Below are 27,500 nucleotides of genomic sequence, written 5' to 3'. Positions count from 1 at the left end.
TGACCATGAGGTTATTAACTTCTATCTCCTCCATCTTGGCTCAATCTCCCCTAAGACTGTGTTCTTCTATCTCCTCCATCTTGGCTCCAACATGGCTCAATCTCCCCTAAGACTATGTTCTGCTATCTCCTCCATCTTGGCTCCAACATGGCTCTATCTCCTCCATCTTGGCTCCAACATGGCTCAATCTCCTCTAAGACTATGTTCTGCTATCTCCTCCATCTTGGCTCCAACATGGCTCTAGCTCCTCTAAGACTGTTCTTCTATCTCTCCATGGCTCTCTATGTTAGTGGGTTACTCCCTGTGGTCAGATCGTATGAGAGTAAATCACTGTGTGTGGTGTATTGTGGTGGTGAAGGTGGTTCTTCCTTGTCCTCTCCTCACTGGCCCCGGAGCTTCAGGATGGTTTCCACAGCCTCCGCCAGGTTGTCCACATAGCCATCAGCTGTTACTGTGGGGTGCTTCTCATCACTGGGCCTACAGAGAGAAGAGACAGAGAGAGAGAGAGAGAGAGAGAGAGAGAGAGAGAGACTGAATGCAGTGTTGTGCCAGCATTGAATATTGAGGAGGCCATACATGCCTTGTGTTAACTGTCAACTGTCAACAAATCAACAAATCAATCAAATCAAATGTTATGTCACATGCGCAGAATACAACAGGTGTAGACCTTACAGTGAAAGAGCTTACTGTACAAGCCCTTAACCAACAACGCTTTAAGAAGTTAAGAAAAATGTATTAAGTAAAAAAATAAAAGTAACAAATAATTAAAGATCCGCAGTAAAATAACAATAGTTATGTGTGGAGGCTATATACAGGGGGTACCGGTACAGAGTCAATGTGGAGGCTATATACAGGGTGTTACGGTACAGAGTCAATGTGGAGGCTATATACAGGGGGTACCGGTACAGAGTCAATGTGGAGGCTATATACAGGGGGTACCGGTACAGAGTCAATGTGGAGGCTATATACAGGGGGTACCGGTACAGAGTCAGTGTGGAGGCTATATACAGGGGGTACCGGTACAGAGTCAATGTGGAGGCTATATACAGGGGGTACCCGTACAGAGTCAATGTGGAGGCTTTATACAGGGGTACCGGTACAGAGTCAGTGTGGAGGCTATATACAGGGGTACCCGTACAGAGTCAATGTGGAGGCTTTATACAGGGTGTACCGGTACAGAGTCAGTGTGGAGGCTTTATACAGGGGTACCGGTACAGAGTCAGTGTGGAGGCTATATACAGGGGGTACCGGTACAGAGTCAATGTGGAGGCTATATACAGGGGGTACCGGTCCAGAGTCAATGTAGAGGCCTTACAGGGGGTACCGGTCCAAAGTCAATGTAGAGGCTATATACAGGGGTACCGGTACAGAGTCAATGTGTGGAGGCTATATACAGGGGGTACCGGTACAGAGTCAATGTGGAGGCTATATACAGGGGGTACCGGTACAGAGTCAATGTGGAGGCTATATACAGGGTGTACCGGTACAGAGTCAATGTGGAGGCTATATACAGGGGTACCGGTACAGAGTCAATGTGGAGGCTATATACAGGGGGTACCGGTACAGAGTCAATGTGGAGGCTATATACAGGGGGTACCGGTACAGAGTCAATGTGGAGGCTATATACAGGGGGTACCGGTACAGTGTCAATGTGGAGGCTATATACAGGGGGTACCGGTACAGAGTCAATATGGAGGCTATATACAGGGGGTACCGGTACAGAATCAACGTGGAGACAACCACATATCACAGTAGTTAGTATATTCAGATAGCTAGGTGAGACAACCACATATCACAGTAGTTAGTATATTCAGATAGCTAGGTGGGACAACCACTGGGAATGGGACTGAATGATGAAGATACTAACTACTGTGATATGTGGTTGTCTCACCTAGCTATCTGAATATACTAACTACTGTGATGTGGTTGTCTCACCTAGCTATCTGAATTTACTAACTACTGTGATATGTGGTTGTCTCACCTAGCTATCTGAATATACTAACTACTGTGATATGCTGTTGTCCCACCTAGCTATCTGAAGATGAATATACTAACTACTGTGATATGTGGTTGTCTCACCTAGCTATATGAATATACTAACTACTGTGATATGTGGTTGTCTCACCTCGCTATCTGAATATACTAACTACTGTGATATGTGGTTGTCTCACCTAGCTATCTGAATATACTAACTACTGTGATATGTGGTTGTCTCACCTAGCTATCTGAATATACTAACTACTGTGATATGTGGTTGTCCCACCTAGCTATCTGAATATACTAACTACTGTGATATGTGGTTGTCTCACCTTGCTCTCTTATTTTTTCATCCGTTTATAATCTTATGACCATAAACATGGCCTTTAGATCCTAATCGGCTTTGGTATCACGATTCCATAACCCCAAAGGAGGACGAGGAGAAGGTCATAAACAGGGTCCTTACTATCACATCTGGCTGGAGACATCAATAAGTGCCTTTCATCTCCCTCCGTGTTCTCCCTCAGTACAATACAGGCATTTGAAGCAGGCAGCCATATTGGAAGGTCTGGTTAACAGATTTAGGGGGTTATAGCAGCCATATTGGAAGGTCTGGTTAACAGATTTAGGGTGTTATAGCAGCCATATTGGAAGGTCTGGTTAACAAATTTACTGTCCTGGGGGTGTTATAGCAGCCTGGGGTCCTGTGTAGTGTGGCTGATTGCTGAAGTGTGGGTGTAGTGTGGCTGACTGTCCTGGGGTCCTGTGTAGTGTGGCTGACTGTCCTGGGGTCCTGTGTAGTGTGGCTGACTGTCCGGGGGTCCTGTGTAGTTGGCTGACTGTCCTGGGGTCCTGTGTGGCTGACTGTCCAGTGTGGCTGACTTCCGGGGTCCTGTGTAGTGTTATGACTGCAGTCCATATTGGAAGGTCTGGTGGGAACTACACAGGAGTCCTGAGACAAGAGCATTGACAGAGCAGCGCCTGCTTGACTTGGACTCTGTCCCCAAATGACACCTGTGTAGTGTGGCTGATCCCCTACATAGTGCACTACTACTGGGGTTTGAACTACGAAAGGTAACAGGGTTCCATTTGGACCGTAACTGTCCTGGGGTCCTGGAGACAGCCAGCTGTGTTTTCCCACATCTCTGTCCTGCGGTTTATGGCTGTTCCCTGTGTACAAGTGTGCTGACTGTCCACAGAGTTTGACTGGGGTCCATGCGAGGCTAAACTGAGGCTAAATCTGACGTCTGGGGTCACACTGGGGTCACAATGTGAAAGAAGCAGACAGTGTTTGTGTGAGGCTGAACAGCCACCTGCACATCAGTTGGCTGACTGTCCTGGGGTCACACAGTGTGGCTGACACACAGTGTGGCTGACTGTCCTGGGGTCCTGTGTAGTGTGGCCCTGTTGGCTCAGATCAGTGCCAATTTGTCACCTGTGTGTGTAGTGTGGTGTGTGGTTTGACTGTGTGGCTGACTGTCCTGGGGTCCTGTGTGTGTGTGACTGTGTGTGTATGTATATACACAGTGTGGCTGACGGGGGGTCCTGTGTAGTGTGGCTGACACCTGTGTAGTGTGGCTGAAAGTTTGGGGTCACTGTTAGAAATTACCTTGCTGACTGTTTTGAAAGAAAAGCAACTGTTTTTTTGGTCCATTAAAATAACATCAAATTGATCTGGGGAAATACAGTGCTGACTGACATTGTTAATGTGTGTAAATGACTACTGTAGCTGGGGTCCTGTGTAGTGTGGCTGAAACAGATTTTTAATGGAGTATCTACTGTCCTGGGGTCCGTAGTGTGGCAGAGGTCCCATTATCAGCAACCATCAATCCTGTGTTCCAATGGCACTTTGTGTTAGCTAATCCAAGTTTATCATTTTAAAAAGGCTAATTGATCATTAGAAAACTGACTGTTTAGAAATTATGTCCTAGTGGCTGACACTGTCCTGTGTGTGGCTGAAAACTGTTGTGTGGCTGATTAAAGAAGCAGTGTGGCTGACTGTCCTGGGGTCCTTTAGACTAGTGGCTGAGTATCTGGAGCATCAGCTGATTTGTGGGTTGGCTGATTACAGGCTCAAAATGGTCCTGTGTAGTGTGGCTGACTGTCCAGAAACAAATACCTTTCTTCTGACTGTCCTGGGGTCCTGTGTAACTCCTGTCCTGTGTAGTGTGGCTATTCTTGTTCTGAGAAATGAAGGCTTTTCCATGTGGAGACTGTTGTCCTGTGTAGTGTGGCTGAACTGAAGATCTGACTGTCCTGTGTAGTGTGGCTGACGTCCTGTGTAGTGTGGCTGACTGTCCCTTCACAGAATACCTCAAACTGACTAACCAGAATGGAAAGAGCTGACTGTCCTGTGTTGGAGGCTGACTGTCCTGGGGTCCTGCACAACTGAGCAAGAGGACTGGGGTACATTGGCTGACTGTCCTGGGGTCCTGTGTAGTGTGGCTGACTGTCCTGGGGTCCTGTGTAGTGTGGCTGACTGTCCTGGGGTCCTGTGTAGTGTGGCTGACTGTCCTGGGGTCCTGTGTAGTGTGGCTGACTGTCCCGGGGTCCTGTGTAGTGTGGCTGACTGTCCTGGGGTCCTGTGAAGTGTGGCTGACTGTCCTGTGTAGTGTGGCTGACTGTCCTGGGGTCCTGTGTAGTGTGGCTGACTGTCCGGGGTGTGTAGTGTGGCTGACTGTCCGGGGGTCCTGTGTAGTGTGGCTGACTGTCCTGGGGTCCTGTGTAGTGTGGCTGACTGTCCTGGGGTCCTGTGTAGTGTGGCTGACTGTCCGGGGGTCCTGTGTAGTGTGGCTGACTGTCCTGGGGTCCTGTGTAGTGTGGCTGACTGTCCTGGGGTCCTGTGTAGTGTGGCTGACTGTCCTGGGGTCCTGTGTAGTGTGGCTGACTGTCCTGGGGTCCTGTGTAGTGTGGCTGACTGTCCTGGGGTCCTGTGTAGTGTGGCTGACTGTCCTGGGGTCCTGTGTAGTGTGGCTGACTGTCCTGGGGTCCTGTGTAGTGTGGCTGACTGTCCTGGGGTCCTGTGTAGTGTGGCTGACTGTCCTGGGGTCCTGTGTAGTGTGGCTGACTGTCCTGGGGTCCTGTGTAGTGGCTGGCTGTCCTGGGGTCCTGTGTAGTGTGGCTGACTGTCCGGGGGTCCTGTGTAGTGTGGCTGACTGTCCTGGGGTCCTGTGTAGTGTGGCTGACTGTCCTCCTGTGTAGTGTGGCTGACTGTCCTGTGTAGTGTGGCTGACTGGGGTCCTGTGTAGTGTGGCTGACTGTCCTGTGTAGTGTGGCTGACTGTCCTGGGGTCCTGTGTAGTGTGGCTGACTGTCCTGTCCTGTGTAGTGTGGCTGACTGTCCTGGGGTCCTGTGTAGTGTGGCTGACTGTCCTGGGGTCCTGTGTAGTGTGGCTGACTGTCCTGGGGTCCTGTGTAGTGTGGCTGACTGTCCTGGGGTCCTGTGTAGTGTGGCTGACTGTCCTGGGGTCCTGTGTAGTGTGGCTGACTGTCCTGGGGTCCTGTGTAGTGTGGCTGACTGTCCTGGGGTCCTGTGTAGTGTGGCTGACTGTCCTGGGGTCCTGTGTAGTGTGGCTGACTGTCCTGGGGTCCTGTGTAGTGTGGCTGGTCCTGTGTAGTGTGGCTGACTGTCCTGGGGTCCTGTGTAGTGTGGCTGACTGTCCTGGGGTCCTGTGTAGTGTGGCTGACTGTCCTGGGGTCCTGTGTAGTGTGGCTGACTGTCCTGTCCTGGGGTCCTGTGTAGTGTGGCTGACTGTCCTGGGGTCCTGTGTAGTGTGGCTGACTGTCCTGGGGTCCTGTGTAGTGTGGCTGACTGTCCTGGGGTCCTGTGTAGTGTGGCTGACTGTCCTGGGGTCCTGTGTAGTGTGGCTGACTGTCCTGGGGTCCTGTGTAGTGTGGCTGACTGTCCTGGGGTCCTGTGTAGTGTGGCTGACTGTCTGACTGTCCGGGGGTCCTGTGTAGTGTGGCTGACTGTCCTGGGGTCCTGTGTAGTGTGGCTGACTGTCCTGGGGTCCTGTGTAGTGTGGCTGACTGTCCTGTGTAGTGTGGCTGGTCCTGTGTAGTGTGGCTGACTGTCCTGGGGTCCTGTGTAGTGTGGCTGACTGGGGTCCTGTGTAGTGTGGCTGACTGTCCTGTGTAGTGTGGCTGACTGTCCTGGGGTCCTGTGTAGTGTGGCTGACTGTCCTGTGTAGTGTGGGGTCCTGTGTAGTGTGGCTGACTGTCCTGGGGTCCTGTGTAGTGTGGCTGACTGTCCTGGGGTCCTGTGTAGTGTGGCTGACTGTCCTGGGGTCCTGTAGTGTGGCTGACTGTCCTGGGGTCCTGTGTAGTGTGGCTGACTGTCCTGTGTAGTGTGGCTGACTGTCCTGGGGTCCTGTGTAGTGTGGCTGACTGTCCTGTGTAGTGTGGGGTCCTGTGTAGTGTGGCTGACTGTCCGGGGGTCCTGTGTAGTGTGGCTGACTGTCCTGGGGTCCTGTGTAGTGTGGCTGACTGTCCTGGGGTCCTGTGTAGTGTGGCTGACTGTCCTGGGGTCCTGGGGTAGTGTGGCTGACTGTCCTGGGGTCCTGTGTAGTGTGGCTGACTGTCCTGGGGTCCTGTGTAGTGTGGCTGGCTGACTGTCCTGGGGTCCTGTGTAGTGTGGCTGACTGTCCTGGGGTCCTGTGTAGTGTGGCTGACTGGGGTCCTGTGTAGTGTGGCTGAGTGTGGCTGACTGTCCTGGGGTCCTGTGTAGTGTGGCTGACTGTCCTGGGGTCCTGTGTAGTGTGGCTGACTGTCCTGGGGTCCTGTGTAGTGTGGCTGACTGTCCTGGGGTCCTGTGTAGTGTGGCTGACTGTCCTGGGGTCCTGTGTAGTGTGGCTGACTGTCCTGGGGTCCTGTGTAGTGTGGCTGACTGTCCTGGGGTCCTGTGTAGTGTGGCTGACTGTCCTGTGTAGTGTGGCTGACTGTCCTGTGTTGTGTGGCTGACTGTCCTGGGGTCCTGTGTTGTGTGGCTGACTGTCCTGTGTTGCGTGGCTGACTGTCCGGGGGTCCTGTGTAGTGTGGCTGACTGTCCTGTGGTCCTGTGTAGTGTGGCTGACTGTCCTGTGTGTAGTGTGGCTGACTGTCCTGTGGGGTCCTGTGTAGTGTGACTGTCCTGGGGCTGACTGTCCTGGGGTCCTGTGTAGTGTGGCTGACTGTCCTGTGGTCCTGTGTAGTGTGGCTGACTGTCCTGGGGTCCTGTGTTGTGTGGCTGACTGTAGTGTGGCTGACTGTCCTGGGGTCCTGTGTAGTGTGGCTGACTGTCCTGTGTAGTGTGGCTGACTGTCCTGTGTAGTGTGGCTGACTGTCCTGTGTAGTGTGGCTGACTGTCCTGTGTTGTGTGGCTGACTGTCCTGTGTTGTGTGGCTGACTGTCCTGGGGTCCTGTGTAGTGTGGCTGACTGTCCTGGGGTCCTGTGTAGTGTGGCTGACTGTCCTGGGGTCCTGCGTAGTGTGGCTGACTGTCCTGGGGTCCTGCGTAGTGTGGCTGACTGTCCTGGGGTCCTGTGTAGTGTGGCTGACTGTCCTGGGGTCCTGTGTAGTGTGGCTGACTGTCCTGGGGTCCTGTGTAGTGTGGCTGACTGTCCTGTGGTGTGGCTGACTGTCCTGGGGTCCTGTGTAGTGTGGCTGACTGTCCTGGGGTCCTGTGTAGTGTGGCTGACTGTCCTGGGGTCCTGTGTAGTGTGGCTGACTGTCCTGGGGTCCTGTGTAGTGTGGCTGACTGTCCTGGGGTCCTGTGTAGTGTGGCTGACTGTCCTGGGGTCCTGTGTAGTGTGGCTGACTGTCCTGTGTAGTGTGGCTGACTGTCCTGTGTAGTGTGGCTGACTGTCCGGGGGTCCTGTGTAGTGTGGCTGACTGTCCTGGGGTCCTGTGTAGTGTGGCTGACTGTCCTGTGTAGTGTGGCTGACTGTCCTGTGTAGTGTGGCTGACTGTCCTGTGTAGTGTGGCTGACTGTCCTGTGTAGTGTGGCTGACTGTCCTGTGTAGTGTGGCTGACTGTCCTGGGGTCCTGTGTAGTGTGGCTGACTGTACTGTGTAGTGTGGCTGACTGTACTGTGTAGTGTGGCTGACTGTCCTGTGTAGTGTGGCTGACTGTCCTGTGTTGTGTGGCTGACTGTCCTGGGGTCCTGTGTAGTGTGGCTGACTGTCCTGTGTAGTGTGGCTGACTGTCCTGGGGTCCTGTGTAGTGTGGCTGACTGTCCTGTGTAGTGTGGCTGACTGTCCTGTGTTGTGTGGCTGACTGTCCTGGGGTCCTGCGTAGTGTGGCTGACTGTCCGGGGGTCCTGCGTAGTGTGGCTGACTGTCCTGGGGTCCTGCGTAGTGTGGCTGACTGTCCGGGGGTCCTGCGTAGTGTGGCTGACTGTCCTGGGGTCCTGTGTAGTGTGGCTGACTGTCCTGGGGTCCTGTGTAGTGTGGCTGACTGTCCTGGGGTCCTGTGTAGTGTGGCTGACTGTCCTGGGGTCCTGTGTAGTGTGGCTGACTGTCCTGTGTAGTGTGGCTGTGTCCTGTCCTGTGTAGTGTGGCTGACTGTCCTGTGTAGTGTGGCTGACTGTCCTGGGGTCCTGTGTAGTGTGGCTGACTGTCCTGTGTGTAGTGTGGCTGACTGTCCGTGGGGTCCTGTGTAGTGTGGCTGACTGTCCTGGGGTCCTGCGTAGTGTGGCTGACTGTCCTGGGGTCCTGTCCTGTGTAGTGTGTGGCTGACTGTCCTGGGGTCCTGCGTAGTGTGGCTGACTGTCCGGGGGTCCTGCGTAGTGTGGCTGACTGTCCTGGGGTCCTGTGTAGTGTGGCTGACTGTCCTGGGGTCCTGTGTAGTGTGGCTGACTGTCCTGTGTAGTGTGGCTGACTATCCTGTGTAGTGTGGCTGACTGTCCTGGGGTCCTGTGTAGTGTGGCTGACTGTCCTGTGTAGTGTGGCTGACTGTCCTGGGGTCCTGTGTAGTGTGGCTGACTGTCCTGGGGTCCTGTGTAGTGTGGCTGACTGTCCTGGGGTCCTGTGTTGTGTGGCTGACTGTCCTGGGGTCCTGTGTAGTGTGGCTGACTGTCCTGGGGTCCTGTGTAGTGTGGCTGACTGTCCTGGGGTCCTGTGTTGTGTGGCTGACTGTCCTGGGGTCCTGTGTAGTGTGGCTGACTGTCCTGGGGTCCTGTGTAGTGTGGCTGACTGTCCGGGGGTCCTGTGTAGTGTGGCTGCTGACTGTCCTGTGTAGTGTGGCTGACTGTCCTGGGGTCCTGCGTAGTGTGGCTGACTGTCCTGGGGTCCTGTGCTGAGTGTGGCTGACTGTCCTGTGTAGTGTGGCTGACTGTCCTGGGGTCCTGTGTAGTGTGGCTGACTGTCCTGGGGTCCTGTGTAGTGTGGCTGACTGTCCTGGGGTCCTGTGTAGTGTGGCTGACTGTCCGGGGGTCCTGTGTAGTGTGGCTGACTGTCCTGTGTAGTGTGGCTGACTGTCCTGTGTAGTGTGGCTGACTGTCCTGGGGTCCTGTGTAGTGTGGCTGACTGTCCTGGGGTCCTGTGTAGTGTGGCTGACTGTCCTGGGGTCCTGTGTAGTGTGGCTGACTGTCCTGGGGTCCTGTGTAGTGTGGCTGACTGTCCTGGGGTCCTGTGTAGTGTGGCTGACTGTCCTGGGGTCCTGTGTAGTGTGGCTGACTGTCCTGGGGTCCTGTGTGTGTGGCTGACTGTCCTGGGGTGTAGTGTGTGTGGCTGACTGTCCTGGGGTCCTGTGTTGTGTGGCTGACTGTCCTGGGGTCCTGTGTAGTGTGGCTGACTGGGGTCCTGTGTAGTGTGGCTGACTGTCCTGGGGTCCTGTGTAGTGTGGCTGACTGTCCTGGGGTCCTGTGTAGTGTGGCTGACTGTCCTGGGGTCCTGTGTAGTGTGGCTGACTGTCCTGGGGTGTAGTGTGGCTGACTGTCCTGGGGTCCTGTGTAGTGTGGCTGACTGTCCCGGGGTCCTGTGTAGTGTGGCTGACTGTCCTGGGGTCCTGTGTAGTGTGGCTGACTGTCCTGGGGTCCTGTGTAGTGTGGCTGACTGTGTCCTGGGGTCTGACTGTCCTGTTGTGTGGCTGACTGTCCTGTGTAGTGTGGCTGACTGTCCTGTGGTCCTGTGTTGTGTGGCTGACTGTCCTGTGTTGTGTGGCTGACTGTCCTGTGTAGTGTGGCTGACTGTCCGGGGGTCCTGTGTAGTGTGGCTGACTGTCCTGTGTAGTGTGGCTGACTGTCCTGTGGTCCTGTGTAGTGTGGCTGACTGTCCTGGGGTCCTGCGTAGTGTGGCTGACTGTCCTGGGGTCCTGTGTAGTGTGGCTGACTGTCCTGTGTAGTGTGGCTGACTGTCCTGGGGTCCTGTGTAGTGTGGCTGACTGTCCTGGGGTCCTGTGTAGTGTGGCTGACTGTCCTGGGGTCCTGTGTAGTGTGGCTGACTGTCCGGGGGTCCTGTGTAGTGTGGCTGACTGTCCTGTCCTGTGTAGTGTGGCTGACTGTCCTGGGGTCCTGCGTAGTGTGGCTGACTGTCCTGGGGTCCTGTGTAGTGTGGCTGACTGTCCTGGGGTCCTGTGTAGTGTGGCTGACTGTCCTGGGGTCCTGTGTAGTGTGGCTGACTGTCCTGGGGTCCTGTGTAGTGTGGCTGACTGTCCTGGGGTCCTGTGTAGTGTGGCTGACTGTCCTGGGGTCCTGTGTAGTGTGGCTGACTGTCCTGGGGTCCTGTGTTGTGTGGCTGACTGTCCGGGGGTCCTGTGTAGTGTGGCTGACTGTCCTGTGTAGTGTGGCTGACTGTCCTGGGGTCCTGTGTAGTGTGGCTGACTGTCCTGGGGTCCTGTGTTGTGTGGCTGACTGTCCTGGGGTCCTGTGTAGTGTGGCTGACTGTCCGGGGTCCTGTGCTGACTGTGTGGCTGACTGTCCGGGGGTCCTGTGTAGTGTGGCTGACTGTCCTGGGGTCCTGTGTAGTGTGGCTGACTGTCCTGGGGTCCTGTGTTGTGTGGCTGACTGTCCTGGGGTCCTGTGTTGTGTGGCTGACTGTCCTGGGGTCCTGTGTTGTGTGGCTGACTGTCCTGTGTAGTGTGGCTGACTGTCCTGGGGTCCTGTGTAGTGTGGCTGACTGTCCTGGGGTCCTGTGTAGTGTGGCTGACTGTCCTGGGGTCCTGTGTTGTGTGGCTGACTGTCCTGTGTAGTGTGGCTGACTGTCCTGTGGTCCTGTGTAGTGTGGCTGACTGTCCTGGGGTCCTGTGTTGTGTGGCTGACTGTCCCGGGGTCCTGTGTAGTGTGGCTGACTGTCCTGGGGTCCTGTGTAGTGTGGCTGACTGTCCTGGGGTCCTGTGTAGTGTGGCTGACTGTCCTGGGGTCCTGTGTTGTGTGGCTGACTGTCCTGTGTAGTGTGGCTGACTGTCCTGTGGTCCTGTGTAGTGTGGCTGACTGTCCTGGGGTCCTGTGTTGTGTGGCTGACTGTCCTGTGTAGTGTGGCTGACTGTCCTGTGGTCCTGTGTTGTGTGGCTGACTGTCCTGTGTTGTGTGGCTGACTGTCCTGTGTAGTGTGGCTGACTGTCCGGGGGTCCTGTGTAGTGTGGCTGACTGTCCTGTGTAGTGTGGCTGACTGTCCTGTGGTCCTGTGTAGTGTGGCTGACTGTCCTGGGGTCCTGTGTAGTGTGGCTGACTGTCCTGGGGTCCTGTGTAGTGTGGCTGACTGTCCTGGGGTCCTGTGTAGTGTGGCTGACTGTCCTGGGGTCCTGTGTAGTGTGGCTGACTGTCCTGTGTAGTGTGGCTGACTGTCCTGGGGTCCTGTGTAGTGTGGCTGACTGTCCTGTGTAGTGTGGGGTCCTGTGTTGTGTGGCTGACTGTCCTGGGGTCCTGTGTAGTGTGGCTGACTGTCCTGGGGTCCTGTGTAGTGTGGCTGACTGTCCTGTGTAGTGTGGCTGACTGTCCTGGGGTCCTGTGTAGTGTGGCTGACTGTCCTGGCTGACTGTCCTGGGGTCCTGTGTAGTGTGGCTGACTGTCCTGGGGTCCTGTGTAGTGTGGCTGACTGTCCTGGGGTCCTGTGTAGTGTGGCTGACTGTCCTGGGGTCCTGTGTTGTGTGGCTGACTGTCCTGGGGTCCTGTGTTGTGTGGCTGACTGTCCTGGGGTCCTGTGTAGTGTGGCTGACTGTCCTGGGGTCCTGTGTAGTGTGGCTGACTGTCCTGGGGTCCTGTGTAGTGTGGCTGACTGTCCTGGGGTCCTGTGTAGTGTGGCTGACTGTCCTGGGGTCCTGCGTAGTGTGGCTGACTGTCCTGGGGTCCTGCGTAGTGTGGCTGACTGTCCGGGGGTCCTGTGTAGTGTGGCTGACTGTCCCGGGGTCCTGTGTAGTGTGGCTGACTGTCCTGTGTAGTGTGGCTGACTGTCCTGTGTAGTGTGGCTGACTGTCCTGTGTAGTGTGGCTGACTGTCCTGTGTAGTGTGGCTGACTGTCCTGTGTAGTGTGGCTGACTGTCCTGTGTAGTGTGGCTGACTGTCCTGTGTAGTGTGGCTGACTGTCCTGTGTAGTGTGGCTGACTGTCCTGTGTAGTGTGGCTGACTGTCCTGTGTAGTGTGGCTGACTGTCCTGTGTAGTGTGGCTGACTGTCCTGGGGTCCTGTGTAGTGTGGCTGACTGTCCTGGGGTCCTGTGTAGTGTGGCTGACTGTCCTGGGGTCCTGGGGTCCTGTGTGTAGTGTGGCTGACTGTCCGGGGGTCCTGTGTAGTGTGGCTGACTGTCCTGGGGTCCTGTGTAGTGTGGCTGACTGTCCTGTGTAGTGTGGCTGACTGTCCGGGGGTCCTGTGTAGTGTGGCTGACTGTCCTGGGGTCCTGTGTAGTGTGGCTGACTGTCCTGTGTAGCGTGGCTGACTGTCCTGGGGTCCTGTGTAGTGTGGCTGACTGTCCTGTGTTGTGTGGCTGACTGTCCTGGGGTCCTGTGTAGTGTGGCTGACTGTCCCGGGGTCCTGTGTAGTGTGGCTGACTGTCCGGGGGTCCTGTGTAGTGTGTCTGACTGTCCTGGGGTCCTGTGTTGTGTGGCTGACTGTCCTGGGGTCCTGCGTAGTGTGGCTGACTGTCCGGGGGTCCTGTGTAGTGTGGCTGACTGTCCTGGGGTCCTGCGTAGTGTGGCTGACTGTCCTGGGGTCCTGACTGTAGTGTGGCTGACTGTCCGGGGTCCTGTGTAGTGTGGCTGACTGTCCTAGTGGGGTCCTGTGTAGTGTGGCTGACTGTCCTGGGGTCCTGTGTAGTGTGGCTGACTGTCCTGTGTAGTGTGGCTGACTGTCCTGGGGTCCTGTGTAGTGTGGCTGACTGTCCTGGGGTCCTGTGTAGTGTGGCTGACTGTCCTGGGGTCCTGTGTAGTGTGGCTGACTGTCCTGTGTAGTGTGGCTGACTGTCCCTGGGGTCCTGTGTAGTGTGGCTGACTGTCCTGTGTAGTGTGGCTGACTGTCCTGTCCTGTGTAGTGTGGCTGACTGTCCTGTGTAGTGTGGCTGACTGTCCTGTGTAGTGTGGCTGACTGTCCTGGGGTCCTGTGTAGTGTGGCTGACTGTCCTGGGGTCCTGTGTAGTGTGGCTGACTGTCTGGGGTCCTGTGGGGTCCTGTCCTGTGTAGTGTGGCTGACTGTCCTGGGGGTCCTGTGTAGTGTGGCTGACTGTCCTGGGGTCCTGTGTAGTGTGGCTGACTGTCCTGGGGTCCTGTGTGAGTGTGGCTGACTGTCCTGTGTAGTGTGGCTGACTGTCCTGGGGTCCTGTGTAGTGTGGCTGACTGTCCTGGGGTCCTGTGTAGTGTGGCTGACTGTCCTGTGTAGTGTGGCTGACTGTCCTGTGTAGTGTGGCTGACTGTCCTGGGGTCCTGTAGTGTGGCTGACTGTCCTGTGTAGTGTGGCTGACTGTCCTGGGGTCCTGTGTAGTGTGGCTGACTGTCCTGTGTAGTGTGGCTGACTGTCCTGTGTAGTGTGGCTGACTGTCCTGTGTAGTGTGGCTGACTGTCCTGTGTAGTGTGGCTGACTCCTGGGGTCCTGTGTAGTGTGGCTGACTGTCCTGTGGGGTCCTGTGTAGTGTGGCTGACTGTCCTGGGGTCCTGTGTAGTGTGGCTGACTGTCCTGGGGTCCTGTGTAGTGTGGCTGACTGTCCTGGGGTCCTGTAGTGTGGGACTGTCCTGTGTAGTGTGGCTGACTGTCCTGGCTGGTCCTGTGTAGTGTGGCTGACTGTCCCGGGGTCCTGTGTAGTGTGGCTGACTGTCCTGGGGTCCTGTGTAGTGTGGCTGACTGTCCTGTGTAGTGTGGCTGACTGTCCTGGGGTCCTGTGTAGTGTGGCTGACTGTCCGGGGGTCCTGTGTAGTGTGGCTGACTGTCCTGGGGTCCTGTGTAGTGTGGCTGACTGTCCTGGGGTCCTGTGTAGTGTGGCTGACTGTCCTGTGTAGTGTGGCTGACTGTCCTGTGTAGTGTGGCTGACTGTCCTGGGGTCCTGTGTAGTGTGGCTGACTGTCCTGTGTAGTGTGGCTGACTGTCCTGTCCTGTGTAGTGTGGCTGACTGTCCTGTGTAGTGTGGCTGACTGTCCTGTGTAGTGTGGCTGACTGTCCTGGGGTCCTGTGTAGTGTGGCTGACTGGGGTCCTGTGTAGTGTGGCTGACTGTCCTGGGGTCCTGTGTAGTGTGGCTGACTGTCCTGTCCTGTAGTGTGGCTGACTGTCCTGGGGTCCTGTGTAGTGTGGCTGACTGTCCTGGGGTCCTGTGTAGTGTGGCTGACTGTCCTGTGTAGTGTGGCTGACTGTCCTGTGTAGTGTGGCTGACTGTCCTGTGTAGTGTGGCTGACTGTCCTGTCCTGTGTAGTGTGGCTGACTGTCCTGTGTAGTGTGGCTGACTGTCCTGTCCTGTGTAGTGTGGCTGACTGTCCTGTGTAGTGTGGCTGACTGTCCTGTGTAGTGTGGCTGACTGTCCTGTGTAGTGTGGCTGACTGTCCTGTGTAGTGTGGCTGACTGTCCTGGGGTCCTGTGTAGTGTGGCTGACTGTCCTGGGGTCCTGTGTAGTGTGGCTGACTGTCCGGGGGTCCTGTGTAGTGTGGCTGACTGTCCTGGGGTCCTGTGTAGTGTGGCTGACTGTCCTGGGGTCCTGTGTAGTGTGGCTGACTGTCCTGGGGTCCTGTGTAGTGTGGCTGACTGTCCTGTGTAGTGTGGCTGACTGTCCTGGGGTCCTGTGTAGTGTGGCTGACTGTCCTGGGGTCCTGTGTAGTGTGGCTGACTGTCCTGGGGTCCTGTGTAGTGTGGCTGACTGTCCTGTGTAGTGTGGCTGACTGTCCTGGGGTCCTGTGTAGTGTGGCTGACTGTCCTGTGTTGTGTGGCTGACTGTCCTGGGGTCCTGTGTAGTGTGGCTGACTGTCCTGTGTAGTGTGGCTGACTGTCCTGGGGTCCTGTGTAGTGTGGCTGACTGTCCTGTAGTGTGGCTGACTGTCCTGGGGTCCTGTGTAGTGTGGCTGACTGTCCTGGGGTCCTGTGTAGTGTGGCTGACTGTCCTGGGGTCCTGTGTAGTGTGGCTGACTGTCCTGGGGTCCTGTGTAGTGTGGCTGACTGTCCTGGGGTCCTGTGTAGTGTGGCTGACTGTCCTGGGGTCCTGTGTAGTGTGGCTGACTGTCCTGGGGTCCTGTGTAGTGTGGCTGACTGTCCTGGGGTCCTGTGTAGTGTGGCTGACTGTCCTGGGGTCCTGTGTAGTGTGGCTGACTGTCCTGGGGTCCTGTGTGTGCTGGCTGACTGTCCTGTGTTGTGTGGCTGACTGTCCTGTGTAGTGTGGCTGACTGTCCTGGGGTCCTGTGTAGTGTGGCTGACTGTCCTGGGGTCCTGTGTAGTGTGGCTGACTGTCCTGGGGTCCTGTGTAGTGTGGCTGACTGTCCGGGGGTCCTGTGTAGTGTGGCTGACTGTCCTGGGGTCCTGTGTTGTGTGGCTGACTGTCCTGTGTTGTGTGGCTGACTGTCCTGTGTTGTGTGGCTGACTGTCCTGTGTAGTGTGGCTGACTGTCCTGGGGTCCTGTGTTGTACAGTACCAGTGAAAAGTTTGGACACACCTACTCAAGGGTTTTCTTAATTTTTTAAAACTATTTTCTACATTTTCTTCATAGAATAATAGTGAAGACATCACAACTATGAAATAACACATATGGAATCATGTAGTAACCAAAAAAGTGATAAAACAAATCAAAATATATTTTATATTCTTCAAAGTAGCCAACACGTTATTTCATAGTTTTGATGTCTTCACTATTCAGACTACAGACTAATACAGAGAGTATGGATGGGATTGTGGCAGAGCTGCATTTAACATTTGGATAACGAAGATATTTTCAGCATATTCTTAATGAAATAAACAAAACTCTAAATGGTCAGTTTCACAGACACAGAGTAAGCCTTGGACCAAAAAGTTCTCAAATCGGGACTCTCCATCGAAAATAGTATTTTCGTCCTTAGATTTAGATGTTGTGTTAGACCGCCCCCTTGTGGTCGTTGATGGGACAGTTGGTTTCTGCCTGCATTCATCTCAACGATGTGAAGCCAAACATACGGACGTCAACATACACAAACACCTACCTGTATTTTCCTGTCCTCACTTGGACACCCTTCATTCCACAGTGTTGGGCCCCGCCCACATCATTCACCAGATCATCACCAATCATCAGAGTCTGAGAGAGAGACAGAGAGAAAGGAAGGCGAGAGAGAGAGAGAGAGAGAGAGAGAGAGAGAGAGAGAGAGAGAGAGAGAGAGAGAGAGGAGAGAGAGAGGAGAGAGAGAGAGGAGAGAGAGAGAGAGAGAGAGGAGGAGGAGAGGAGAGAAAGGAAGGCGAGAGAGAAGAGAGAACTTTACTTGCTTTCGCAATGTTAACACATGTTTCCCATGCCAATAAAGCCCCTTGAATTGAATTGAGAAAGGAAGGTGAGAGAGAGAGAGAGAGAGAGGAGAGGGGTGAGAGCGAGGAGGAGAGGAGAGAAGAGAGGAGAGAGACAAAAAGGAGAAAGGAGAGAGACAGAAAGGAGAGAAAAAGGAGAGAAACAGAAAGAGAGCAGGAGGGTGGCTCAGAATCCTGTGTAACTGAATGTGTGCGCTGGATTTAGTTTTTAAACCTACCTGGTGTGACTGAATCCCCATGTCGGAACCTTCTGAAAGAACATGGGGTCTGGTTTCCCAACGACCTCAGCTTCTACATCACAGGCATACTGATGGAGAGAAACAGGACCTCAGCTTCTACATCACAGGCATACTGATGGAGAGAAACACAAGGACCTCAGCTTCTACATCACAGGCATACTGATGGAGAGAAACACAACGACCTCAGAACATCACTGGCATACTGATGGAGAGAAACACAACGACCTCAGCTTCTACATCACAGACATACTGATGGAGAGAAACACAACGACCTCAGCTTCTACATCACTGGCATACTGATGGAGAGAAACACAACGACCTCAGCTTCTACATCACTGGCATACTGATGGAGAGAAACACTGAATCTACATCGCTGGATTTGGAGAGAAACACAAGACCTCAGCTTTTACAACCATACTGATGGTGTGACTGAATCCCACAGGCATACTGATCAAGAACCTTCTGAAAGCATACTGATGGAGAGGACCTCAGCTTCTACATCACTGGCATACTGATGGAGAGAAACACAATGACCTCAGCTTCCACATCACTGGCATACTGATGGAGAGAAACACAACGACCTCAGCTTCTACATCACTGGCATACTGATGGAGAGAAACACAACGACCTCAGCTTCTACATCACTGGCATACTGATGGAGAGAAACACAACGACCTCAGCTTCTACATCACAGGCATACTGATGGAGAGAAACACAACGACCTCAGCTTCTACATCACTGGCATACTGATGGAGAGAAACACAACGACCTCAGCTTCTACATCACTGGCATACTGATGGAGAGAAACACAACGACCTCAGCTTCTACATCACTGGCATACTGATGGAGAGAAACACAACGACCTCAGCTTCTACATCACTGGCATACTGATGGAGAGAAACACAACGACCTCAGCTTCTACATCACTGGCATACTGATGGAGAGAAACACAACGACCTCAGCTTCTACATCACTGGCATACTGATGGAGAGAAACACAACGACCTCAGCTTCTACATCACTGGCATACTGATGGAGAGAAACACAGACGACCGTTGACAAACACAAGTTCCCACAAAGGTCTCAAGGAGATATCAACGTGCTTTGACTTTTAAAAAATTAAATGTTTTTATAAGGAGGTGAGGTTGACTTTTTTTTTAAATATATATAAATATTTATTTATTAATTTTATACACTCATCTGTTACTGTCACTTTGTCACATTTTCTAATATCTTTTCATTTTTGTTTTGAATGTTAATAATTGTAAAATGCAAAAATAAAACATATATTTTTAAACTCACCTACTGTGTGTGTAGCGTAATATCACCCACCTCCAATGCCTTCATGTAAACCCCAACATCCAGGTTCAGGCCTTCATCCTCTTTGTAGTACTTCCTGTAAAGAGCACACAGTGGACCTCAGGGTTAAAGTAGAGGTCACTTCCTGTAAAGATCACACAGTGGACCTCAGGGTTAAAGTAGAGGTCACTTCCTATAAAGATCACACAGTGGACCTCAGGGTTAAAGTAGAGCTGTAGGTCACTTCCTATAAAGATCACACAGTGGACCTCAGGGTTAAAGTAGAGGTCACTTCCTGTAAAGATCACACAGTGGACCTCAGGGTTAAAGTAGAGGTCACTTCCTGTAAAGAGCACACAGTGGACCTCAGGGTTAAAGTAGAGGTCACTTCCTGTAAAGATCACACAGTGGACCTCAGGGTTAAAGTAGAGGTCACTTCCTATAAAGATCACACAGTGGACCTCAGGGTTAAAGTAGAGCTGTAGGTCACTTCCTATAAAGATCACACAGTGGACCTCAGGGTTAAAGTAGAGGTCACTTCCTGTAAAGATCACTTCAGGGTTAAAGTAGAGGTCACTTCCTGTAAAGATCACACAGTGGACCTCAGGGTTAAAGTAGAGCTGTAGGTCACTTCCTGTAAAGATCACACAGTGGACCTCAGGGTTAAAGTAGAGCTGTAGGTAACTTCCTATAAAGATCACACAGTGGACCTCAGGGTTAAAGTAGAGCTGTAGGTCACTTCCTATAAAGATCACACAGTGGACCTCAGGGTTAAAGTAGAGGTCACTTCCTGTAAAGATCACACAGTGGACCTCAGGGTTAAAGTAGAGGTTACTTCCTGTAAAGAGCACACAGTGGACCTCAGGGTTAAAGTAGAGCTGTAGGTCACTTCCTGTAAAGATCACACAGTGGACCTCAGGGTTAAAGTAGAGCTGTAGGTCACTTCCTATAAAGATCACACAGTGGACCTCAGGGTTAAAGTAGAGGTCACTTCCTGTAAAGATCACACAGTGGACCTCAGGGTTAAAGTAGAGCTGTAGCTAACTTCCTGTAAAGATCAGAGAGAAGAGAGGACTGGGAGTGAGGGAGGGAGTGAGTGAGGGAGTGAACTCAGGGTTAAAGTAGAGCTGAAGGAATATCCTTCTGAATAAATCAGGCCTTTATTACTGGGTTGTTACTACACAATAATAACATTATTATCCAAGAATAAAGTGAGGGAGAGAGAGAGTGAGGGAGTGAGAGAGAGAGAGTGAGTGAGAGTGAGGGAGTGAGAGAGAGAGTGAGGGAGTGAGAGAGAGAGTGAGGGAGTGAGAGAGTGAGAGAGAGAGTGAGGGAGTGAGGGAGTGAGGGAGTGAGAGTGAGTGAGAGAGAGTGAGGGAGTGAGAGAGAGAGTGAGGGAGTGAGTGAGAGAGTGAGGGAGTGAGAGAGAGAGTGAGGGAGTGAGAGAGAGTGAGAGTGAGAGTGAGGGAGTGAGAGAGTGAGGGAGAGAGAGAGAGTGAGGGAGTGAGAGAGAGAGTGAGGGAGTGAGAGAGAGTGAGGGAGTGAGAGAGAGAGTGAGGGAGTGAGAGAGTGAGGGAGTGAGAGAGTGAGGGAGTGAGAGAGTGAGGGAGTGAGAGAGAGAGTGAGTGAGTGAGTGCTCACACCTACCCTCTGCCCAGAGAGAACAGTACTGGTTTCTCCAGCCCTATGAGAACTCTGAAGGCATCGTTGAGGTTCTGGTAGGAGAACTTCTCTGCTGCGTCTCCTATGACAACACAGTTTGGGTTGGCCTTTTCAACACTGTCAAACTCAGGGACAACACCTGCAACGAACCAAACAAACACGGTATACATGATCACTTTGTATAGAAATAGACTAATTTAAAAAAAAAAAAAAAAAACGTTATTGCCCATTAAGTAACACAGAATGGGAAATTGTCTCAGGTGCTCTGGCTTGCATTAAAAGGAGAACAGACATAAAAACACAGACATTGAGCATTTCTATGTCAGTTCAGCAACTTATTTAGGATCTCTCAGTGATTTATCCCGGGGAAAAGGGACTGGTTTTGGCCCGTCATTGTAAATAAGAATTTGTTCTTAAAACTGTCTTGCCTAGTTAAATAAATAAAAAGTTACATTTAAAAAAAAAAAAAAAAAATCATTAACATGAATAATCAATACCGTCATAGACCAGCAGGTGGGGTCGTAGCCCCCTCTCCTTCAGGACAGCCACGGCAGCAGGGGCTGGGGAGAACACCTCAGACACACACATATCAAAGCCCATCCTCTGCAGCTTGGCTACAAACACCTCCCGTGTGGCCTGGGTCTCGTTGGTACAGAAGCGCACCTGCAGGTCCGAGGCCTTCAGCCTGTACGGAGAAAGCTTTTTTGGACATAATCCATTTTTTTTTTTACATTTGAGTCATTTGGGCAGATGTTGTTATCCAGAGCGATTTACAGTGAAGTGTATTCATCATAAATTAGCTAGGTGAGACGACCGCAAATCTCAAGTAGTATTCATAGTAGTTCTTCCGTTTTAAATCAAGGATATTATTTATCCATGCACCTGCTGGTAGTAAGTCCAGGTGAGTTTTCTGTTCTAATAGGAGTTTGATATTATAACCTTGGTTAGACTGCAGAACAGATACAGTGACACCACATTCTCTACTTTATTCTGAACCAAAAAAAACAAAAAACAAGAGAAATAGAAACAAATCCCATCATTAGGATACAATGAACCTCTGCATGTCTCCTCCCGAAAGGACATTGAACTGATCTGCACGTTTACACATTACATTTATTTTTGTATTTCATTGGGATTGTAGAAATAATATATTCAGTGCTTCAGTGAGTGACAGCTCTGAAGCAATCTTGCCACCACACTCCCTTATCAGTTTTGAACGTCTGACATTAGGTTACACAGCAGACTGACCCCCCCAAAACCAGACTCACCTGAGACTAACCCATTCCATAGTTAAACAGCATTCCGAGTTGTTCTAATCTAATACTTCTATCTGAAGGAGTCTCGCTAACAATATGTTTCCACCCGGGTCCACTGTATGCCACTGGGCATAGCTCGACGTCTACCTAGTAGCTTACCGAACCTCCTCACCTTTTCACCGCTTCTACGGAGCCTGGAATTGGTGTGCCGCCGTCTTCTCCAGCATCATATAAGACGCCGCACATGTCTAAAATCACACCTTTCAGACTTTTGACAGAGTCTTCCCAGCTGGTAGCTGACATGACGAAAAAGTGACACAGTAAAAAGAGCTGATTTTTCTTCTTCTTCTGTATCGCATCCAACGTTTAGCTGCGTACAGCGCCACCTACTGTACCGGAGTGGGAGGCCAGTCACAGCCTCCCAACATTAAATTCTCTTCATTATTCCTGTTCCGCTGAGTAATTAAAATAGCGACCTAGACAACATCACCTACACTCATTAAAACCCCACTACCCAATTCCACTACCTTGATCCTATCTGTTCCTGCACCATGCCAACGGCCTGGGAGTACACCACCACTCATTAAAACCCACTACCTCATTCCACTACACAGTTAAATGTACGCTGCACCTTGGTCCTCATCCTTCAACAGCCATGACACTAAAGCGTTGCCTTCACTGATTCAACTGGCCCCCAACTCCTTTCTCACCCAGCCTGAAACCACACTAAAGCCAAAGGTCCACTTTCTCCAACAATGTCACTCCTACTGGTCCAGATTGTTCTCTACCTGGACTGTTTATATTGACCCCCACCCCCCCAACTTTGACCCCCCCACCTTTGTTTTCACACTGCTGCTACCCACTGTTTATTATCTATGCATAGTCACTGTACCCCTACCTACATGTACAAATTACCTCGACTAACCTGCACCCCCGCACATTGACTCTGTACCGGTACCCCCTGTATATAGTCTCCACATTGACTCTGTACCGGTACCCCCTGTATATAGTCTCCACATTGACTCTGTACCGGTACCCCCTGTATATAGCCTCTACATTGACTCTGTTCCGGTACCCCCTGTATATAGCTTCCACATTGACTCTGTACCTGTACCCCCTGTGTATAGCCTCTACATTGACTCTGTACCAGTACCCCCTGTATATAGCCTCTACATTGACTCTGTTCCGGTACCCCCTGTATATAGCCTCCACATTGACTCTGTACCGGTACCCCCTGTATATAGCCTCCACATTGACTCTGTACCGGTACCCCCTGTATAAAGCCTCTACATTGACTCTGTTCCGGTACCCCCTGTATATAGCCTCCACATTGACTCTGTACCTGTACCCCCTGTATATAGCCTCCACATTGACTCTGTACAGGTACCCCCTGTATATAGCCTCCACATTGACTCTGTTCCGGTACCCCCTGTATATAGCCTCCACATTGACTCTGTACCGGTACCCCCTGTATATAGCCTCCACATTGACTCTGTACTGGTACCCCCTGTATATAGACTCCACATTGACTCTGTGCCGGTACCCCCTGTATATAGCCTCTACATTGACTCTGTTCTGGTACCCCCTGTATATAGCCTCCACATTGACTCTGTACCGGTACCCAATGTATATTGCCTCTACATTGCCTCTGTACCGGTACCCCCTGTATATAGCCTCCACATTGACTCTGTACCGGTACCCCCTGTATATAGCCTCCACATTGACTCTGTTCCGGTACCCCCTGTATATAGCCTCCACATTGACTCTCTACCGGTACCCTCTGTATATAGTCTCTACTTTGACTCGGGGATTTGAACTTGCACTCTTCCAGTTACTAGTCCAACACTCTAACCACTAGGCTACCCTGCCGCCCCTCCACTCTAACCACTAGGCTACCCTGCCGCCCCTCCACTCTAACCACTAGGCTACCCTGCCGCCCTCTACACTCTAACCACTAGGCTACCCTGCCGCCCCTCCACTCTAACCACTAGGCTACCCTGCCGCTCCTCCACTCTAACCACTAGGGTACCCTGCCGCCCCTCCACTCTAACCACTAGGCTACCCTGCCGCCTCTACACTCTAACCACTAGGCTACCCTGCCGCCCCTCCACTCTAACCACTAGGGTACCCTGCCGCCCCTCCACTCTAACCACTAGGCTACCCTGCCGCCCCTCCACTCTAACCACTAGTCTACCCTGCCGCCTCTACACTCTAACCACTAGGCTACCCTGCCGCCTCTACACTCTAACCACTAGGCTACCCTGCCGCCTCTACACTCTAACCACTAGGCTACCCTGCCGCCTCTACACTCTAACCACTAGGCTACCTGCCGCCTCTACACTCTAACCACTAGGCTACCCTGCCGCCTCTACACTCTAACCACTAGGCTACCCTGCCGCCTCTACACTCTAACCACTAGGCTACCCTGCCGCCTCTACACTCTAACCACTAGGCTACCCTGCCGCCTCTACACTCTAACCACTAGGCTACCCTGCCGCCTCTACACTCTAACCACTAGGCTACCCTGCCGCCTCTACACTCTAACCACTAGGCTACCCTGCCGCCCTCTACACTCTAACCACTAGGCTACCCTGCCGCCTCTACACTCTAACCACTAGGCTACCTGCCGCCTCTAACCACTAGGCTACCCTGCCGCCTCTACACTCTAACCACTAGGCTACCCTGCCACCTCTACACTCTAACCACTAGGCTACCCTGCCGCCTCTACACTCTAACCACTAGGCTACCCTGCCGCCTCTACACTCTAACCACTAGGCTACCCTGCCGCCCCAAAGGCCGGCAGATGGTATTATTGAGTCGTTTCATTTTACCTTTCAAAAGGAATGCACACAGCTGGCCATACATGCAGACTGCTGCAACCTGATTGGCTGAGCGCGATACGCAAACATCCGGGGACTAAGCATAAAACAAAATCTAATGTGATCCCCTTTTTAGATGTCATTTTAAAGGCAGAAAAATGTGAAGACTGTGCAATGGGTGTGTGTGTTAGACTTTCACTAACGACTGTATACAGGCCAATTAGTTATACTCATCAATAAAGACCTTTTAGTTATACTCATCAATAAAGACCTTTTAGTTATACTTATCAATAAGGACCTTTTAGTTATACTTATCAATAAAGACCTTTTAGTTATACTCATCAATAAAGACCTTTTAGTTATACTCATCAATAAAGACCTTTTAGTTATAATTATCAATAAAGACCTTTTAGTTATACTTATCAATAAAGACCTTTTAGTTATACTTATCAATAAAGACCTTTTAGTTATACTCATCAATAAAGACCTTTTAGTTATACTTATCAATAAAGACCTTTTAGTTATACTTATCAGTAAGGACCTTTTAGTTATACTTATCAATAAAGACCTTTTAGTTAGGTGTAGTAGACCTTACAGTGAAATGCTGAATACAACAGGTGTAGTAGACCTCACAGTGAAATGCTGAATACAACAGGTGTAGTAGACCTTACAGTGAAATACTGAATACAAAAGGTGTAGTAGACCTTACAGTGAAATACTGAATACAACAGGTGTAGTAGACCTTACAGTGAAATGCTGAATACAACAGGTGTAGTAGACCTCACAGTGAAATGCTGAATACAACAGGTGTAGTAGACCTTACAGTGAAATACTGAATACAACAGGTGTAGTAGACCTTACAGTGAAATGCTGAATACAACAGGTGTAGTAGACCTCACAGTGAAATGCTGAATACAACAGGTGTAGTAGACCTTACAGTGAAATACTGAATACAACAGGTGTAGTAGACCTTACAGTGAAATGCTGAATACAACAGGTGTAGTAGACCTCACAGTGAAATGATAGGCTATATAGAGTAGAGAGGCTATACAGAGTAGAGTGGCTAAATACAGTAGAGAGGCTATATACAGTAGAGAGGCTATATAGAGTAGAGAGGCTATATAAGGTAGAGGCTATATACAGTAGAGGTTATATACAGTAGAGAGGCTATATACAGTAGAGAGGCTACATACAGTAGAGAGGCTATATACAGTAGAGGGGCTATATACAGTAGAGGTTATATACAGTAGAGAGGCTATATACAGTAGAGAGGCTACATACAGTAGAGAGGCTATATACAGTAGAGATTAAATACAGTAGAGAGGCTATATACAGTAGAGAGGTTATATACAGTAGAGGCTATATTCAGTAGAGAGGCTATATACAGTAGAGAGGCTATATACAGTAGAGAGGATATATAGAGTAGAGAGGCTATATACAGTAGAGGCTATATACAGTAGAGGTTATATACAGTAGAGAGGCTATATACAGTAGAGAGGCTATATACAGTAGAGAGGCTATATAAGGTAGAGGCTATATACAGTAGAGAGGCTATATACAGTAGAGGGGCTATATACAGTAGAGAGGCTATATACAGTAGAGAGGTTATATACAGTAGAGAGGTTATATACGGTAGAGAGGCTATATACAGTAGAGAGGCTATATACAGTAGAGAAGTTGTATACAGTAGAGAGGCTATATACAGTAGAGAGGTTATATACAGTAGAGAGGCTATATACAGTAGAGAGGTTATATACAGTAGAGAGGCTATATACAGTAGAGAGGCTATATACAGTAGAGAGGTTATATACAGTAGAGAGGCTATATACAGTAGAGAGGCTATATACAGTAGAGGGGTTATATACAGTATAGCGGTTATATACAGTAGAGAGGCTATATACAGTAGAGAGGCTATATACAGTAGAGAGGTTATATACAGTAGAGAGGCTATATACAGTAGAGAGGCTATATACAGTAGAGAGGTTATATACAGTAGAGAGGCTACATACAGTAGAGAGGTTATATACAGTAGATAGGTTATATACAGTAGAGAGGCTATATACAGTAGAGAGGCTATATACAGTAGAGAGGCTACATACAGTAGAGAGGTTATATACAGTAGAGAGGCTATATACAGTAGAGATGCTATATACAGTAGAGGCTATATACAGTAGAGGCTATATACAGTAGAGGCTATATACAGTAGAGAGGCTATATACAGTAGAGATGCTATATACAGTAGAGGCTATATACAGTAAAGAGGCTACATACAGTAGAGGCTATATACAGTAGAGAGGCTATATACAGTAGAGAGGTTATATACAGTAGAGAGGCTATATACAGTAGAGAGGCTATATACAGTAGAGAGGTTATATACAGTAGAGAGGTTGTATCCAGTAGAGAGGTTATATACAGTAGAGAGGTTATATACAGTAGAGAGGCTATATACAGTAGAGAGGTTATATACAGTAGAGAGGCTATATACAGTAGAGAGGCTATATACAGTAGAGAGGTTATATACAGTAGAGAGGTTATATACAGTAGAGAGGCTATATACAGTAGAGAGGCTATATACAGTAGAGAGGTTGTATACAGTAGAGATGCTATATACAGTAGAGACAATATACAGTAGAGTGGCTATATACAGTAGAGAGGCTATATACAGTAGAGATGCTATATACAGTAGAGGCAATATACAGTAGAGAGGCTATATACAGTAGAGAAGTTGTATACAGTAGAGAGGTTATATACAGTAGAGAGGTTATATACAGTAGAGAGGTTATATACAGTAGAGAGGTTATATACAGTAGAGAGGTTATATACAGTAGAGAGGCTATATACAGTAGAGAGGTTATATACAGTAGAGAGGTTATATACAGTAGAGAGGTTATATACAGTAGAGAGGTTATATACAGTCGAGAGGCTATATACAGTAGAGATGCTATATACAGTAGAGGCTATATACAGTAGAGGCTATATACAGTAGAGAGGCTATATACAGTAGAGAGGTTATATACAGTAGAGAGGTTATATACAGTAGAGAGGTTATATGCAGTCGAGAGGCTATATGCAGTAGAGAGTGCTATATACAGTAGAGGCTATATACAGTAGAGAGGCTATATACAGTAGAGAGGTTATATACAGTAGAGAGGTTGTATCCAGTAGAGATGTTATATACAGTAGAGAGGTTATATACAGTAGAGAGGTTATATACAGTCGAGAGGCTACATACAGTAGAGAGGTTATATCCAGTAGAGAGGTTGTATCCAGTAGAGATGTTATATACAGTAGAGAGGTTATATACAGTAGAGAGGCTATATACAGTAGAGAGGTTGTATACAGTAGAGAGGTTATATACAGTAGAGAGGTTATATACAGTAGAGAGGTT

General features: G+C 50.6%; 2 protein-coding genes across 2 annotated transcripts in view; one reads left to right on the top strand and one right to left on the bottom strand.

The window, feature by feature from the left end:
• The window catches only part of LOC135532607 (phospholysine phosphohistidine inorganic pyrophosphate phosphatase-like), a 22,521-nt gene extending 868 nt beyond the window's left edge, over positions 1 to 21,653 (bottom strand). The window contains 8 exon segments of the mRNA XM_064960081.1: positions 1 to 477; positions 16,523 to 16,614; positions 17,057 to 17,082; positions 17,085 to 17,145; positions 18,409 to 18,472; positions 20,023 to 20,176; positions 20,535 to 20,722; positions 21,466 to 21,653. The exon segment at positions 1 to 477 is cut by the window's left edge and continues 868 nt beyond it. Coding sequence (XP_064816153.1) covers positions 381 to 477; positions 16,523 to 16,614; positions 17,057 to 17,082; positions 17,085 to 17,145; positions 18,409 to 18,472; positions 20,023 to 20,176; positions 20,535 to 20,722; positions 21,466 to 21,596 — 813 coding nt within the window. The 5' untranslated portion in view covers positions 21,597 to 21,653 and the 3' untranslated portion in view covers positions 1 to 380.
• Positions 21,654 to 21,844: 191 nt separating this feature from the next.
• LOC135532608 (phospholysine phosphohistidine inorganic pyrophosphate phosphatase-like) overlaps positions 21,845 to 27,500 on the top strand; it is a 16,150-nt gene continuing 10,494 nt past the window's right edge. Inside the window, exon 1 of the mRNA XM_064960082.1 lies at positions 21,845 to 21,861. Within this exon, the coding sequence (XP_064816154.1) occupies positions 21,845 to 21,861 (17 nt within the window). The remainder of the gene's footprint in view (positions 21,862 to 27,500) is intronic.

Source organism: Oncorhynchus masou, unplaced genomic scaffold, assembly GCF_036934945.1.
Source record: "Oncorhynchus masou masou isolate Uvic2021 unplaced genomic scaffold, UVic_Omas_1.1 unplaced_scaffold_1940, whole genome shotgun sequence".
In the NCBI taxonomy this organism is placed as follows: Eukaryota; Metazoa; Chordata; class Actinopteri; order Salmoniformes; family Salmonidae; genus Oncorhynchus; species Oncorhynchus masou.
Note: the sequence above shows the minus strand (reverse complement) of the source record. Positions and strands in the feature narration are given on the sequence as shown.